The 15708-nt window shown below is 38.8% G+C and overlaps 1 protein-coding gene across 3 annotated transcripts in view; it reads right to left on the reverse strand.

Annotated features, from left to right (window-relative positions):
• PUS7L (pseudouridine synthase 7 like) overlaps positions 1-15708 on the reverse strand; it is a 21139-nt gene continuing 5431 nt past the window's right edge. For all 3 annotated transcript variants that reach the window (XM_042872718.1, XM_042872719.1, XM_042872720.1), the window contains 4 exons: positions 14486-14567; positions 13053-13330; positions 11806-11859; positions 1-11193 (listed from right to left, as the gene is read on the reverse strand). In XM_042872718.1, coding sequence (XP_042728652.1) covers positions 10870-11193; positions 11806-11859; positions 13053-13330; positions 14486-14567 — 738 coding nt within the window. In that variant the 3' untranslated portion in view covers positions 1-10869. The remainder of the gene's footprint in view (positions 11194-11805; positions 11860-13052; positions 13331-14485; positions 14568-15708) is intronic.

Genomic DNA, 15708 nt, shown 5'->3' on the forward strand with positions numbered 1-15708 from the left:
GCTCTTAGGAAATAACTTTAATAATATTGTTATATCCACTGTTTCCACAGATCTACGTTTCACTCAGGGGACAGAGCAGCCATAAATACCAGGCAGACAGCTACAGAAAATGCCCTTTGGCACTCAGCATTCAGTGCACTCCTGTAGGGTCCACGAAGGAGTTCAAACTCCTCTCTGAAGAGGTTTATTGATTTCCTCATGGACATTTCATTATTTTATAGTAGCATCCATTACTCACAAACTATAAATAATTTTTCACAAAAAAACTTCAGAAAGAGAGAGAATCATTTATCTCCAGCTGGGGGAGCAGAAATTAAAGGAAAATATTTCCACTGACTTAAGGCGCCTGAGCTGATGCTCACAGTTCAATTTTCAGCATGAAGAAGGTGTCATTGCTTTCAACTGCAATTCACTTTGCAGATGAGGTTCCACAGTTTCATGAGAGCTTCTGTCAAAAGGGAGGACACATTTGTAAAAAGCCTTTGGGAGAAAGCCTTGACAAGTACAACACAGCAATTCTGCGCTGGAGGCAAGGACATCATCTAATTCCACAACACTCAACTGCTGCAGTTCCACATTTTACAATTCTGTATTCAGCTGCCTAAAACAAAAGACCATTTTTCCTTTCTCTATAGACTGCTCCACCATAAGTAGAGATCACAAGATAAAGACTCTTTCACTGCGCATTTCTTAGTCTTCCTCAGAACTCGATCCATTCTTCACATTTTCCTGTGGGAAAAATAATTAATAAAGGGCTGTATAATAACAGAGACACTGAAGATTGAATTAAGGTTGCGCAGGGAATCTGAGCTTCAGTATGTTTCCACTTGCAAACATAATATTCTTTTAATGTGCTTTCTAGGCAGTAATTTCCTAAGCTTCCAAGAAAAGCCACTCAAACCCAAAACACTCTTTAATGTGGAATCCCAAATTATGTGTACAGATCAGCTCCTTACAGGAAGGATAAGAGCAGGCTCAGGGCTGGGAAAGCCCCGCGTGGGCTGCCCACATCACTGGCTGTTCTCTTCTGCAGCTCAGCTGAGGACACACTGCTCAGAAAAGCCACCCTTGGGGCATCTGGGAGTGGATGGTCCCACCGTGTGCTTGGCTCACAGCACTTCTAATCCATCCACACTGGGTGAAAGGGGTTGGCTCCACTCTTAAATACATGGAACATCCAAGCTCCCCTTTAGGGACTCTCTGCAACCAGCTTTGTGTTGTGCTTCTGGGCAGAAACAGTTCTGAACTACCAGCAACGCCTCTGCTTTAAAAAAGTGTTCACTATTTTGTCTTGAATTTCTTTAGATTCTTCCCAGGTTCTTACCCTGGAAAATTGCCCATTATTGCATAAATTATATTATACATAAGGTCCTTAAAGTCACTTTTTCACGTATCCTGACGATCCCAATACTACAATATACCACAACAATCCAGCAAGCCCTACTAAACTATACAATCTATTGCTGAAGAAAATACAGATATAGAATTTACATCCACAAATGAAGTTGCACAGTTGCTAACTGTGAGCACTGCAAAGCAACATATTTCTTTTACAGTTCATTAATAGAGATTTTTAATTCTATTTAACTGCTTTTAATGGTAGATAAATCATGCAAATGTAATAACTGCAGCCAACTGCCCATTTTCTAGCTCCTATTACCCACTGCAATGCAAATCGTTCTACTCAGTGGAAAAACAATCTGCATGCAGCTGAAATAAGCAGCTACACATAAACCTGGGGATCCAGTGCAGAGATTTTGCCATGAAGGAGCCTACAGAGAACCCTGCAAAAGTCTTTCTGCCTCTGGTGTTCCAGGGAACCAGAAACGGGCAGAGAGGTTTTCAGAAGCATACATGTTTGTGTGCATCTGTGTGTGCAGACTCTTTTGGAATCTGATTCATATAAACTGTGTCAATTTGATATTCTAGAAATCAGGAATGCATCTCAAATTATATTACAGTAAGCACACCTCAGTGTACTTTTTAGAACATGGAACACTAGCAATGTGACACTTATTATTTTCACATTTTCTCCTCCATGGTCTTCTCTGGAAAGCAGCAATTCTTCTGACTGAACACCTTGCTTCAGTGTGCTTCATGCCTAAATGAGCCTCCCACGTAACCTTTTGGTGGTCAGGTTCTGTGCTATGTACAACTCAGGGCCCTTTCCATGTGCGTACTTTTGATGAATTTGTCTGGCTCTGATTTTATCTCAGCATTCCTCAACAGCCACAAGATGGTCTTACATCAAGAACCTCAGCACAATAGCTGTTTTATTCTTTGCTCGCTCATTAAAAATATGACAGTCTGGAGATCTGCCTAGAAGCAACGTAAAGTCTAGAATCAAATTTCTTGTGATGTTTCTACCTCAGATGACAATTATGCTGATAATAAACGGAGCTGTGGATTGTTGTTTCACCTGCACGATTTGTCTGTCTGAAAACAAGAATGTTAGAAGGCACAACAAACTGCTCATACCTTCCCCAATGGAGAACATAAAAGGGACCAGTAAATAGTGGTTCAGAAGGCAGCTGAAGCCCTGACAGTAGAAATGCTAATCTGTTCTTTTCATGAATCCTTTCTCAGGATTACAACACTGGAAGAAAATTGTATTGAAATGTAAAGATTGTATTTCACAAAGGAAAAATATTTGATATATCTTTAATATCCTTTCCTGCTGTTAGCTTAAGAGGCCACAGCACAAAACACAGTCAACCCACACAGTAAGAGATTTACCTTCCACATCTGTATTGCTTTAATATACGGAGCAGGACAAAGAAACTTTCAAGGATGAAAAGTTTTCCCACTCACATGCATAGCACATTACCTGTGTGCTCAACTAAGCCCTAAAAGCACTCGACAAACCTGCCCTTTGAAGATGACAAGTCACTTTACAATTCCTGAACACAATCAGCATCTAAAAGGCCCTGAGAGAAAAAGCAAGTTTCACCTGTAGGCCAGCTGCTTTGCTAGAACTAATCAGAAGATCACAGAATCAGCCTTCTGTGATCTTATTTTTTTTGTTAGTTAAGGTTTTTGTTGTATAAATTTGGGTAGGACAAGCTCTGGGTGCTGCCAGATCTCTTCTTTCTCTGTCCAACACTCACCACTGAGCCAAGATTGGAGACATCTCAAGTGTTGAAGGGCTGAGCTTGGTAAGGAAATGAGGCAGGAGCTTTCTGAACCTCTGCCCTGCAGTATTGCTTTATGCAGCTCTTACTATACCAAAGACATGAGAAATGGGTGTAAGTGATCTGTTGCCTCATAAAGGGAAGACACTTCTCAGCATGTAAGAGAGAGGAAATGTTGAAGCTGAAATGAAGAACTCAGAATAAAATAAAAGAGAGTAAAATACCATGCATTGTGTAGGGAGGAGAAGAGGGACAAGGCTGTGATTAATTCCTTTTCCCCTATTTACTGGTTAAAAGTACTAAAAAGCAGCTGTGGAAAACAATTTTTGTTACTTCCGAAAACAAGTGGCATGAAGTACAAACTAAGGGCCCATTTGAAAGTAGGAATAAAATAATGACATTGAGGCTTCACTTATAGTGAGATAGACCAAAATCATGTTTTTTCTCCATTAGATTTTCTTCTATTTTAAACTGTTCCTTTCATCACCATGGTGTCTGACAGCCCACACCCCTCTGTGCTATATATACCCTGTATTATCTCAACTGGCTCTTGTCAGTCATGCTGACAAGGATCTGACCCGAAGTGTTTGAAGCCAACCACCACAGTGCCTCTAAGCACGTTTCAGATGTGCATGGTAACTCACCCTGCCGTGACACTGCTGCAAAACTCTGATCTCATCTTCTCTGGAGTAGGGACAAATGCCCCCATAAATTGCAAGGCAGTATCAGATCAAGCCCATTAGCATTTACTTTCCACAATACCCAGTGTTTCCAGCAGTTATCCCATCTTTTCAAGTACTGTTAAGCACTGTTGATTCCATTACTCTTACCACAGCTTTTGACACAATTGCTGTTTCAGAAGCTGGCTTTCTTCTCTCAAGCAAAGACAATAGTGAGTCAGTACAAGCCAGATGCCGATCTGGCATGTGTATGTAGAGAAATATTGAGTTAAATATGCCTATGCCAATTTACCTAAGAAGATGTAATTCTCTTATTATCTTACTGACATTCTCTTTTCATATTCTTCACTTTCCAATACCACTCTTTTACAAGAGCTGCTTCCTTCTTAGGCCGTCTCTCTCCTGGAATTCCTGCCTTTCCCAACATGGCTCTGCAAAGGATCAATCGTGTCAATAGTTCCTTCTGACAATGCAGTCATACCAGCCTCCCAAATCATCTCCTCATCACCATTCTCTTAGATCAGTCATGAGAAGTATCCACCCCAATGTTTATTCTCCACTTAGATAATAGAGGCAATGAATTTGTATTGCTTGACCCACCACGAGATGTATTCACTCAGCCTGGTTGTGGCAACCTGAGTAAACAAGAGGTGCAGAACTCCCTATTGTTGAGAGAGATTTTAATTTGAAGTATATTGCTGGTTTTCTTTGCTTTTCTCCTTGGGAAAAGCAGATAGGTGAGAGCTAATTTTCAGTGATATTCTAGAATATATTCTGGGAGAATAAGAAACTAATGGTCTACTTGAGACATTGCTGAAGTACTTGAGTGTGTGCTTCTGTGAAAATGTTGTGAAACAGAAATCTACTCTTTGTTTTGGAAACACTGGTAGGAGATAAGCAGTATCTGTATCAAGAGTCCTGCCAGGGCTCACAGCCCATGCAAGGTAGTAAATTCTACCCTGTTTTTTTCCAGTATTTTTTGGAGTAACTCAGTTCAGTGATTTGGCAGCCATTTAGTGAAGAAGCATTATTTGCAAGGTGTAGAAAAAAAGTCGCTTTTCAAAGGAAGCTATTGGAAATTCTGTGGTCTGTTGGCATCAGGTGCCATTGATGTTTTATAAAGGAGATAATGCTATGGCTGTCAGGCACCATGCCACTGGAGGCTTCTCCCACCCCAGCCAATGGCAGGGGAGCTAGAGGCACTGGGATAGCCCCAGCCCCAGCACTGGACATGTCCTGGGGGAGAGCTGAGGCTGGGCTGGTCAAAAGGCCTGACAGTGGGACTGACTGAGCAGCACCCACAGCTGGGCAGGGCAGGGCAGGGCTGTGGGGAGCTGGAGCCCTGCTGTGGCCTGGCTAGGCTGGATTGGCTGAGGAGGCTGACATGTTCTTACTCCTAGCACAAGATCCCCTTGCCTCTTTTCTGAAACACCTTTTATCTCAAGAAAACACCATCATTCTTTTTAGCTGCCGTCATGGGATGGCTGTCAGCCAGGCTAGGTATGCCAGGAAAGACACTAGACAAAATGAACAAAAATGCCTGACTTTACAAACCATCAGATGAACTCTGGCAGGTTAGAGTGGAGGCAGGCTTCGCCTTCCTCATAATTTCTGCCCGCATGAGGGAAGTGGTGCTTGCATCACTCCAATGGGATGCTGGCGGCGAGTCAGAGGTTGGTTTGTTGTCTGGGCTGTATCACAAGCACACAGTCCATGACTCTGTGTTGCTGCTGTTAAGTGATGGTTTTTTCCTCCATGGCTAAGGCAGTTGTGGTTTGCAGTCATATTATATCAGATCTTTAGGTATAAATTTAGGACTAAAAAGCTGCACTCTTAACTGATACTGTTAACCCCAAACTTACAGACCAAATATTTGACGACTGAGTGCTTAGCTTGATTTTCTATGAGATGTTGCCTCTTGAGTACTGGCTTTTCAGCAGTAGTTGCATTATTATCAACACTCTCAAATTTCCTGCTTAGCACATGCACATCCTTGAGGAATCTGAGTTCCCATCTTATCTCAGTTCTGCTGCTGTGTACGTAGAAAATGAACTAAATATCTCCTGATTTTCTCATCCCAAAACTTTTCTGGAGGAGGATTCACATGGACAGTCTTTCTGATATCTTACTGCTAGGACCTAAAGTACTAACAGTGGGCCTATAGCTGTGCCAGCTGCATATTGTAGAATGATCTGGTGAATACAGCACATGAATTCCAAGTCTTTTCCATCTGGATCAGAACTTGGCCTTTTGTCTCCCAAATTCAAATTTCAAGCAATTGATTCTTACTTTTTGTTACAAATGTCAAACTTGGTCATTCCCTTCATGAACAGTAACTTGCATTGGCTGCAGTAGTGGTTCAGAGATTATGATATAATCTGGATTCAGTTTTTCACTTTGCAGTAGGCAGAGTACAGACCCAAACCAAGATTATTCACATCCAAAGAGCATTTTAAAATATTGTAACACATCTTGCCCTCTTCAATGTATTTCTCATGTCTTCCACTCATCTTCAGATTACTGGTAATTACAATGCGCATTTTATGCAGCTATTTCATGATGGAGAAAATATTTAAGCTATATAATTATATAAACGTAAGTTATATATTGTTGAAGAGGTGAAAAATGAGAGATCTGTCAAAGGCATATACATCACAGGATAGAAGTAGTGGGTACTTGAGTAATTATGATTTACTCATGATTTACAGGAAAGAACTGACTTGGCTTTAAGTTTTTAATTGCAGGAATGCTCTGAAAGATACAATCTTTGTTTGCTTATTTCAGTCAATCATTTCTAAAGCTGATTAAAAACCTCATTATCCTAGGCAGGTGAAAGCACTGGTGTAAAAGCTGAAAACACGTTTCAACTGCCATAATACAAGATTCTGACTTCCACCAAGAGGAATGAAGAAAATTCTGCTTGATGCTGCAAACAGGATTTCATTGATTCTGCCTTCTTTGCAAACATGACATGTTCGACTAATGCCACATGAACAAGCTATTAGGTGCAACAGAAGCAGATGAATATATTTGGAGTATTGAGGACCCTCCACCTTTAAAATGATTCAGTTTTTTCACTTTGTACTTAATGTTGTCTAGGCTTCACAATGGAACACACTCATGTGCAGGGTTTGAAGCTGCCCAAATTATCAACTTCTGTTTTTTACCCTTGCTCCTCTATCTGAACGTAAAGTGGGCCCGGTGTGCAGCTGGAGCTCACTTTTTGGCTTCATCTTAAAGAAATTAAAAAGGAACCGATGTGCTGGAAGGCACGGCTGGGGACTGACAGAAAGTGTTAATAGTTTCTCAGCTTGATTCCTTGAGCTTTTATAATGGGCAGAAATTGTTCAAGGGAATAGAAAGGAGTTTGTGCTCATCAGCTGGGTGTGGCGGATCAGACCATCGGCTGACAGATGTCAACACTGAGAGAGGAGATAATGGGGTTGGATAAATGGATTTGGCCAATACTCACACATCTACCTGGCTTCTGAGTTGTCTTTACGATAAGAATGTAATTTTAACCCATCTCATTTTGGAAAATCTGAAAATTTGTATATTCTTATTGAGGATAATACTCGTCAAATTCAAAAGAAATTAAAAGTAACAAGGTTTCACAGCTTAAGAACATTTGCATTCTTTCCCATTCAAATGCTTGATTACCTATCACATCAGATGAAAAAACCAACTCGCTATTGAACTTAAAACCCCTTTTGTTAGAAACAGAGTCAGAGACCTGTGTTCATTAGTATTAGCAAAGTGCTTTGAGGCTTATCAGAAAAGGATGGTGGCAATACAAGTACTTAGTAAGATGAGAGATCACCAAGACATCAACCTTTTCCTTAAACTCAGATCAGTACACAGTGATTATCTTCTTTTCCAAACACAGGGACACAGCTGTATTACTTCCGTAGGTTAGCCTTAAAAAGCTGAGTACTGCACTCACACAAAAGTCCTTAATTCAACAGTTCATGTACATAATCCTGCAAAAAGCTGGTGAGATTTAGAGAATGATTTAGCAATAAATGCCCACTGAAATAATCAGGATGTTTAGCATATAAACACTCTAATAGCTAACCTGACTTTTTCCTACTAGAACTTTTATCTTAAAGGAATTTAACCCACCAAAACACATAATTAGCTCTTCCACATAAAGTTGCTGAAAGAATGATTTGCTTAAGAAGATTAGCTCTTTTAGTGCTCAATAGTAGTACTGACAAATGAGCCTAAAATGATTATAGAGGAACTCTGTTAGCTCCACCTTCTGATCTTTCATTTTTAAATAGAATGCCTTCAGTCAAAAATGTTTTAATCTGACCTTTCACATCTTTCCAAATCAAGGATCAACTTTTAATGCTGCGTATTCAAATCTTGTTTGTGATGAGGCAGTTTTCAAGGCTGTTTTGAGCTACGTGAAAGAAGACCACAGTAGTTTATGTAGAATTATGTAGAAAAAAAATGCCACTTTTTTCTTCTGGTTATTGTGACTGCATGCAGCATCTTGTCTGCACTTTCATATGTGAGTGTTGACAACTCTTTTTGAGCAGCACTGTAGCAAAATGATTCTGTAAAATTAAAAATAATTTTACAGAATGAAGAATTAAGTGCAGGTGGAAGACAGAAGAGGTGATACTGAAAAGCAAAGACAGGAACGAAGCTGTCTTGGCTGGCTTGTGCCATGGAAATGGATTTTTCAGTCAGTTTGGATGCACACCATAAAACTGAGGTGTAATGTAAGCACTATAATAGAGCAAGCATTCCAAGTTGCCCCCAGTGGCTCTGCAGCTATTGTTTGCATGACAACCTATTTTCCCATACTAATGCTAAGGGTCACATTTTGAATGACTTACACAGACTTACAGAATAATCCTCTTATTTAAAGCAGTGAAATATCCAGATCTGTCACTGCTACACAATTTTATGCAAGCTTTGAAATCATGAGAGTTGTATATCTATAAAAGTTGCATAAATAAGTGGTTTATCAACCTTTAGAGATTTGCGTTGCTTCACTGTTCCAACAACTGAAAGACTGATGCCATAAACAAAACTCATGATATTAATTCTCTCTGTAAAAATGGGTTGAGTTCTCCTTCCTACTTTTAAGTCATACTGCCATCTACAGCTAGAATAGACACACCACTCTGCTTAGAATAGCAGGGTAATTGAGGCTGGAAGTGATCTCTGCTCTCTAGGCCAGGCAGGGTCGCATCTGAGATCAGACCAGTTTGCTCTGTTGGGCTGTGGAAATCTCCTTGGTTGAAGACTGCACAGACTGTTCCACTGCCCCCACTGTCCTTATACAGAAAAAAAGTATTTCCTTATAACCAGGCTGAACATTTCAGTTTATGCCTGTTTATGTCTCCTCCTACCAAGCACCACTGTGAAGCCAGGTGCCATCTTCTTGCTAACCTCCCCACAGGTAGTGGGAGCTGCTGCTGTCTCCCCAGCCCCACCCCAAACCTGTCTTCTCTCCAGCTTGAGGAAGCCCAGCTCCTTCAGCCTCTCCTCCAAGGACAAATGCTCAGCCCCCAACTAGCTTGGGAGTTCTTCATTAAACTCATTTTTGGTTGCACTGGAGATAAAAGCTGAGCACAGGAATTAAATGTGATCTAATGTGCAGGAAAATTAGATCTTTCTTTTGATTTATTGGCTCTGTCCTTGCTAACAGAGTCCAGGAGATTGCTGGAGGCCTTTGCTGCCAGGACAAATGGCTGACCCATGCTCAGCTGCTCACTGCTGCTCCCACATAGCTGCTGCACTCCAGCCTGGCCTGCTGCAGGGGTGCTTTCTTCCCAGGGGTAGCACTTTGCATTTCTCCTCTTTAACTCCTGTAAGGTTCCTGTTGGTACATTCCTCCAACATGTCTACGTCCCCCAAGAAGACAGATTCCCCAGTATTTCCTTTTGTTCCTTTATGTTGGTGTGAACTGCAAACTTGTTGAAGGTGAACTCCATGCCCCCTTCCAGGTCACTGACAAAGTCACCAAATAGCACACAGCCCAGGAGAGACCCCTAGGGTATTCACTCCAATTAGGATATGATCCATTAACCACTATTCTAACCTCCTCCAACCACTTTTTTTGTTTTATCTCATTTGTAAACTCATCTAGAAAATACCTCTGAACTTTGCTGCAAGAATAGCCTTGAAACGTCAAGGTAAATTACATTCTTTGCTCTTCCTTTGTCCACAAATGCACTCATTTTATCACAGTTAACTTTTTAAATATATTTAAAAGAATATAAAAGTTTGTGGTTTTTTTTCCCAGAAGTGGTTCCGTTAAAAAGTCTTTGTCACCATAAGACCTTACAGTAATAGGAATAGAATCTCCTCCCTATAAATAATAAATCAGTGTTTGGTTTTTACTATGAACCCTTTTGCAATTTATTAATTACACACCTCATCTTACTGAGCTTACTTGAATAAGCACTATCTAGAAAGTTATGTACAACTTAGTCCTGGAATCATCAGCATTAATTTAAACTGTAGTATTCAAATGACTGACAGTGTGCCAGGTAATCTGCTACTCGTGGTTCAGGACTTCTACCTTTAATACTTGGCACGTGAATGCAATGAAAACAAAATAAAATTCAGTGAATCTCAGTACAGCAGCTTCTTGGCTCGACTCCTGTAGGTTACAACTTGTGACATAATTGCTACTCAGTGTCCCCGAATATTTAGTATCAACCAGCTTTTAAAAAATAACTGTGAAATAAAAGACATGTCTATTTGCTGCAAACATGTTTCCAGGTCATAACTGCAAGCTGGATGTCTGTGCAAGTGTGAAATTCATGCTTGCAGCCCACAGTTTCTTTAAGTTCTGTTAAACCTGTTTGACACGACACACAGCTTTGCATTTTTTACTCTAGATTTGCATTCAGGGTTTGGAATGTTTCTGCAACTGGGACTCCAGTGGTTTTCTTCCCCAGTCAGTATGAATCTCAATCTATTAATTTTTGCTGTTCCTGGTTTGAAATTGTGATTTTCTTATTTTTCTTTTTTTGCATTATACAAAAATATAAGCACTGGTATAAAATTCCTGCAGTCTTTCATTAACTGAAATCTTAAAAGTCACATTTCATTATTTCTCTGAGACAGACTGTTGCATAGCATGAAGGATCAAGGTCAAATGATATATGAAGAGCTACTTTTGACTCATTCAGATGGTTGTCTTCAACTTTGTTTCCTTCTTCACTGCCTTCCAAAAAATAGGAAAGATTCTGAACGTTTTTCAAGACGTGTCTGTAGCACCCAGGTATGTTCAGCTGCAATGGAGGCACTCGGAATTTGCACATCTGCAGCTCGTCCTTAGAAAGTCTTTCACGGTACCACTGCCCAACTCTATTACTTGGATACTTGATACTATGGCCCACCATTGGAAGAACAACCTTTAAAAAATAATACATAAATAAACAAATAAAGCTCAGTGATTTCCCTTTAAAAAATATGATTACAATTTTAAATGTGCTTGGGGCCTGAAATAGTTAAAAGGCAGCTACTTTTTCTAAAAACAACTGTGCAAGGCAGGTATCTTGGATGTAATTTAAGGGAAAGGCAGAACAAAATAATAAATGTGTAATGATTTCTAACATGAACTAGAAGTACACTAACATGAATTACCTAATTTGCTGGAAAGGCACAGCAAAGAAGACATTAAGTTGCATATGTATGACTTCATGATGCTCTGAACCTTCAAAAATTACGTCAGTTACCCCTGAGCATTTTTCCCAGAAATAGACTAAAAAAAATTCAAAGTATTTACATTCAACTCCAAGAAGAGTATTACCATACTGCAAATGACATTGCACTAACTTCCACTACAAGGTAAGTACTCTTCCTTCTCTTTGTTTTCAGAGTGCAGGTTAGTTCACACATGTTTTCTTCAGTATGCATTCTGGTAGGAAATGAGACTGCACCAGTTAATTTTATCATATTATTTTAAAAACAAAACTTTCAATCAAATAGAAATCAACAACACAGAATTTTTCATACAGACTTACTTGGTGTATAGAGTACTTGTTAGCTGACTCTTCTAGAGCAGTGACAACATGAACCTGACAATACATGTAAAGAGATGTTAAGAAAAACGAACTTTCTTGAAATAAAACATACAGATTATCATAGGAATCACACACTGAACTCCTAAAATTTTAAAGGATTTTGATGTTATTTGACTACTGTAAGGGCAAATAATCTATTTCAATCTAAAAATAGTACAGATGCTTAATGTAAAGTCAGCTACAATTTTGTGTTAACATCATCACAAGGAAAAAAATGAATTGGAATGTATTACAATAAATAGGATTATATATTAAACTCAGTAACTTAGTATTATACTTGGCAGCTCTGTTTTTCCTAATTGGTTTATTAACATCTTTTCCCAAAAATATTATTGAAGAAAAATCACAATGGAAACAGTTACTCTTTTCAGAGACTGGAAATTGTTCAGTGCTCTTTGAAGTACTCTTGCTTCATATCTATAAGAATTTCCACTCAAGAAATGAGGTACAACACTGCTAAATTCTATGTTTTACCTGATAATTAGGAGAAAGTTAAATGCCTCCACAGGAAGAATAGTAAGGTCTAACCTTGAGAACAAGACTGAGATCTACACTGACTGATAACAGTAGCAACAGGATGAGGGCAAATGGTTTTAAACTGGAAAAGAGCAGATTTAGACTAGATATTAGGAAGACATTCTTCACTGTGAGAGTGGTGAGAGACTGAGACAGGCTGCCCAGAGAAGTTGTTAATACACCCTCCGTGGAAGCATACAAGGCCAGGCTTGGTGGGGCTTTGAGCAACCTGTTCTCAAGGGAGGTGTCCCTGCCTATAGCAGGGGGTTAGAACTAGGTGATCTTAATGGGCTCTTACAACCCATTGTTTGATTCTATGAATATAGGTTCACCCTGAAGGTTTTCCCCAGTAAGGTCCTCAGAAGAGCATCAGACACCATGCAGGCTAAGTTCTTACATCAACTTTGCCATTCTGTTTCTCCTCCTCCTTTGAATAAAACAAATGGTCAAAATAGATAAGGGCTATTAAAATGCATCTAGAACATATATCTACTGGTGGTAATTCAAAATTGAAATGCTCACTTTTTTCACCTTTGTCACTAAGTATTTAAATGGACAAATCAAAATGAAAGCACTCGATTACTGTCTGACACCTGAATGTATTCAAGTAAATGAATACAGAAATATTAAGCAAATTTTTCTTTACAAGAACTACTTTGTAAAAAACTCACCTTGTCATTCAGGGAAAGGCTTTCATCATTTTCTTCTGAGAAGACCAAATCACCCTCAACAACTTTGGAACCGTAAGTCTTCAGCCTGTATGATGTTGCTTCATTCCATACCTGACTGCAATAAGCATGGACGTAGAATATGCGCATTGAATGAGGAATACTGAGCCATCCTTTAGTACAGCCTTCTTGATTTACACCGTAGCGATGTAAAGCACGTAACAGCATCTTCTCTCTCACTTTAAATTCTGGCAGCATTGCGAGTGTCCCCTTTGCATCTTCTGAGATAAACAAAAATAACCACATAAGTTATCATTGATTTTTCTAATACTTCCTGTCAGGAAAAGAAAAACACACTTTAACAGATTAAATAGGTCAGAAAAAAAAAATGAAGATAACCTCTTTATGCTGATTTTCAGGTCTGAGCCTCAACCACGATGAAATTATATTTAATCCTATTTGTACTATATTATCTAAATGTTTAAATGTTTACATTTTGCATATTTTTCCTGTTTAATTTTTCTTCTAAATAGTGATTATTTGAAGGAGCCATTGCACAGCCTTTTACCTTTTGCTTTTAGGAAAAGGCACGCTGCTGTTTTCAGAGTCTGCACCAATGTCTTTCAGTACACCATATAGCAGTATAAGGCACAGAATAATCACCTCATCTGTGCAATGAACAGTATCTGTGCCTCTTGAAGCTATACAATGTAGCTGTTCTACCATGTATAATGATATGCAGGCTAACTTGAAGAAGATTTCCGAAGTTCAAGCATCTTTAGTCAAGAGCAACTCAAAATTTCTAGTTTTGGAGGGAAAGTTAAGTTGAATGATAACAACAATATGACAAAGAGCATTTTACTTAGCACACTGTGTCTTTGGTATATTTTGTTGAATTCAGATAAAAAAACTAAGAATGTGCATCATGGGAAAGTATGGAAGAAAACACATAATTGAAAAGACATAAAAGCCAGGCCTAAAGATGCAAAAAACAAGACATAAGATTAATATAGAAAATTCTGAAAATTAGATGCCCAACCATGTTAAGTGCTGAATGTGAGTTAGATGCCTCATTCTCCATAGTTCTTTTTAAATTAAGAGAGGAAAAATTATATTTCAAAAGAAAACAGGCTGAAGCAGGCCAAAATTGCTTCAAAAATAAACGATCGCAGTCTTTTCCAGCATTACACTGCCACAGAGCATTGGTTTCTGCACTGTCTTGCACCTGAAATACAGTAATATTCCACTATTTTGCACATCTGAGGCCTGACTTTGATCTTATTTTCAAAAATTAGATATGAAATTCTAATGAGTCCCTTGGAATAAGCTATAAGCAGTAGAGAGGCAGCAAAATACAAAGTGTCACTCTGTGCAACACTTCATTCCCTCATGGCACCTACAATGAATAGATTTATAGACAGTTTAAGTGGCCTTACCAGTTTGAAGAAAGTATCTTTTGGCATTATTTACAGGGTCATCGGTATCTTCAGGTGTGAAGAATAATTTTACAGCTTTCACCTTTAAAAAACATAATTTACATTTATTGCATTTAAAAATAACCATTTCTGAACGAAACACACAACAATGCATACAAATCTGTGCCATCATTCTATACTGAGCTGGAAGATTCCTTCTTCTTTCTCTCCAGCATGTTTCATGTAACACAGACACAGCACTTCCCATAGTGTCATACAGAGAGGCAACAACTGCTTTTGTACTGATCTGACACTGGGAATGGGTCAGTAACTGGGAAAACATTAAGCTAACCCCTGCTACTTGCAACACCAGGACAGAATCAATTTGCTGCTGTAAAAATCAACCTGTGTCTATCTCTGTTTATCTGTTTTATTAACATTTTATTCTTGTCCTCCTCTGCACTGAACTGTGCAAGCGTGTATTGGTACATTTTAAATACAAATAGTAGTTTCTGCATGTTTTAAATTCAAAAGTAACTGAGTTAAGACTAGATACTTACATCATTACTCTGCAGGAATTGATACATGGTTTGAACTCCTAATATTAACATGCAAAATGTCAGATTCCCCCTATATTTGCAGGATAAATTTTCCAGATTTCTCAGAATCAAAACAAAATTAGAAGAAGAGAATACTCAAGTATTCATCTGACTTTTAAGAGTCTGATTCTGTTTTAAACATGGGCCAAACACTAAGCTACATACATTGAAAAGTATATGACTCTCATCTTACAAATGATTACTTAACAAGTTAGGTCTCCTTAGTTTACAGGGAACATTTGCTTAGAACTAAGATTTTGGCAAGGTAGCCAAGGAATTATGAAAAGGAGAAGTCTCTGCTATACAGCAGATAAATCAGCATGGTATTGAAAAAGCAAATCCTTTTGTATGGTCCTATCTATGGTAGTATCTTGCCACATTTGTAACACTATAGACCTCCAGTGGGATAAAAAGTTTATAGGTTAGGAGACAAGAAGTACCCCAGATAAGCACTGTACATAAATATATAGCTTCATTTTAGTGTTCAACCTTTGTAAGAATGCAACCACTTCCTTGAGAAGAGGCATGATGACAATCACACTACAGACAGAAGAATCAATTCCTGAATAGCTTACAGCTACACCTGCTGATTAAAACACATTTTTCTAATTCAGAAAGAAGGTTCAAAACTGATTCAAAACTGAT

Source organism: Lagopus leucura, unplaced genomic scaffold, assembly GCF_019238085.1.
Source record: "Lagopus leucura isolate 7727_CA_CO unplaced genomic scaffold, USGS_WTPT01 Super-Scaffold_100008, whole genome shotgun sequence".
In the NCBI taxonomy this organism is placed as follows: Eukaryota; Metazoa; Chordata; class Aves; order Galliformes; family Phasianidae; genus Lagopus; species Lagopus leucura.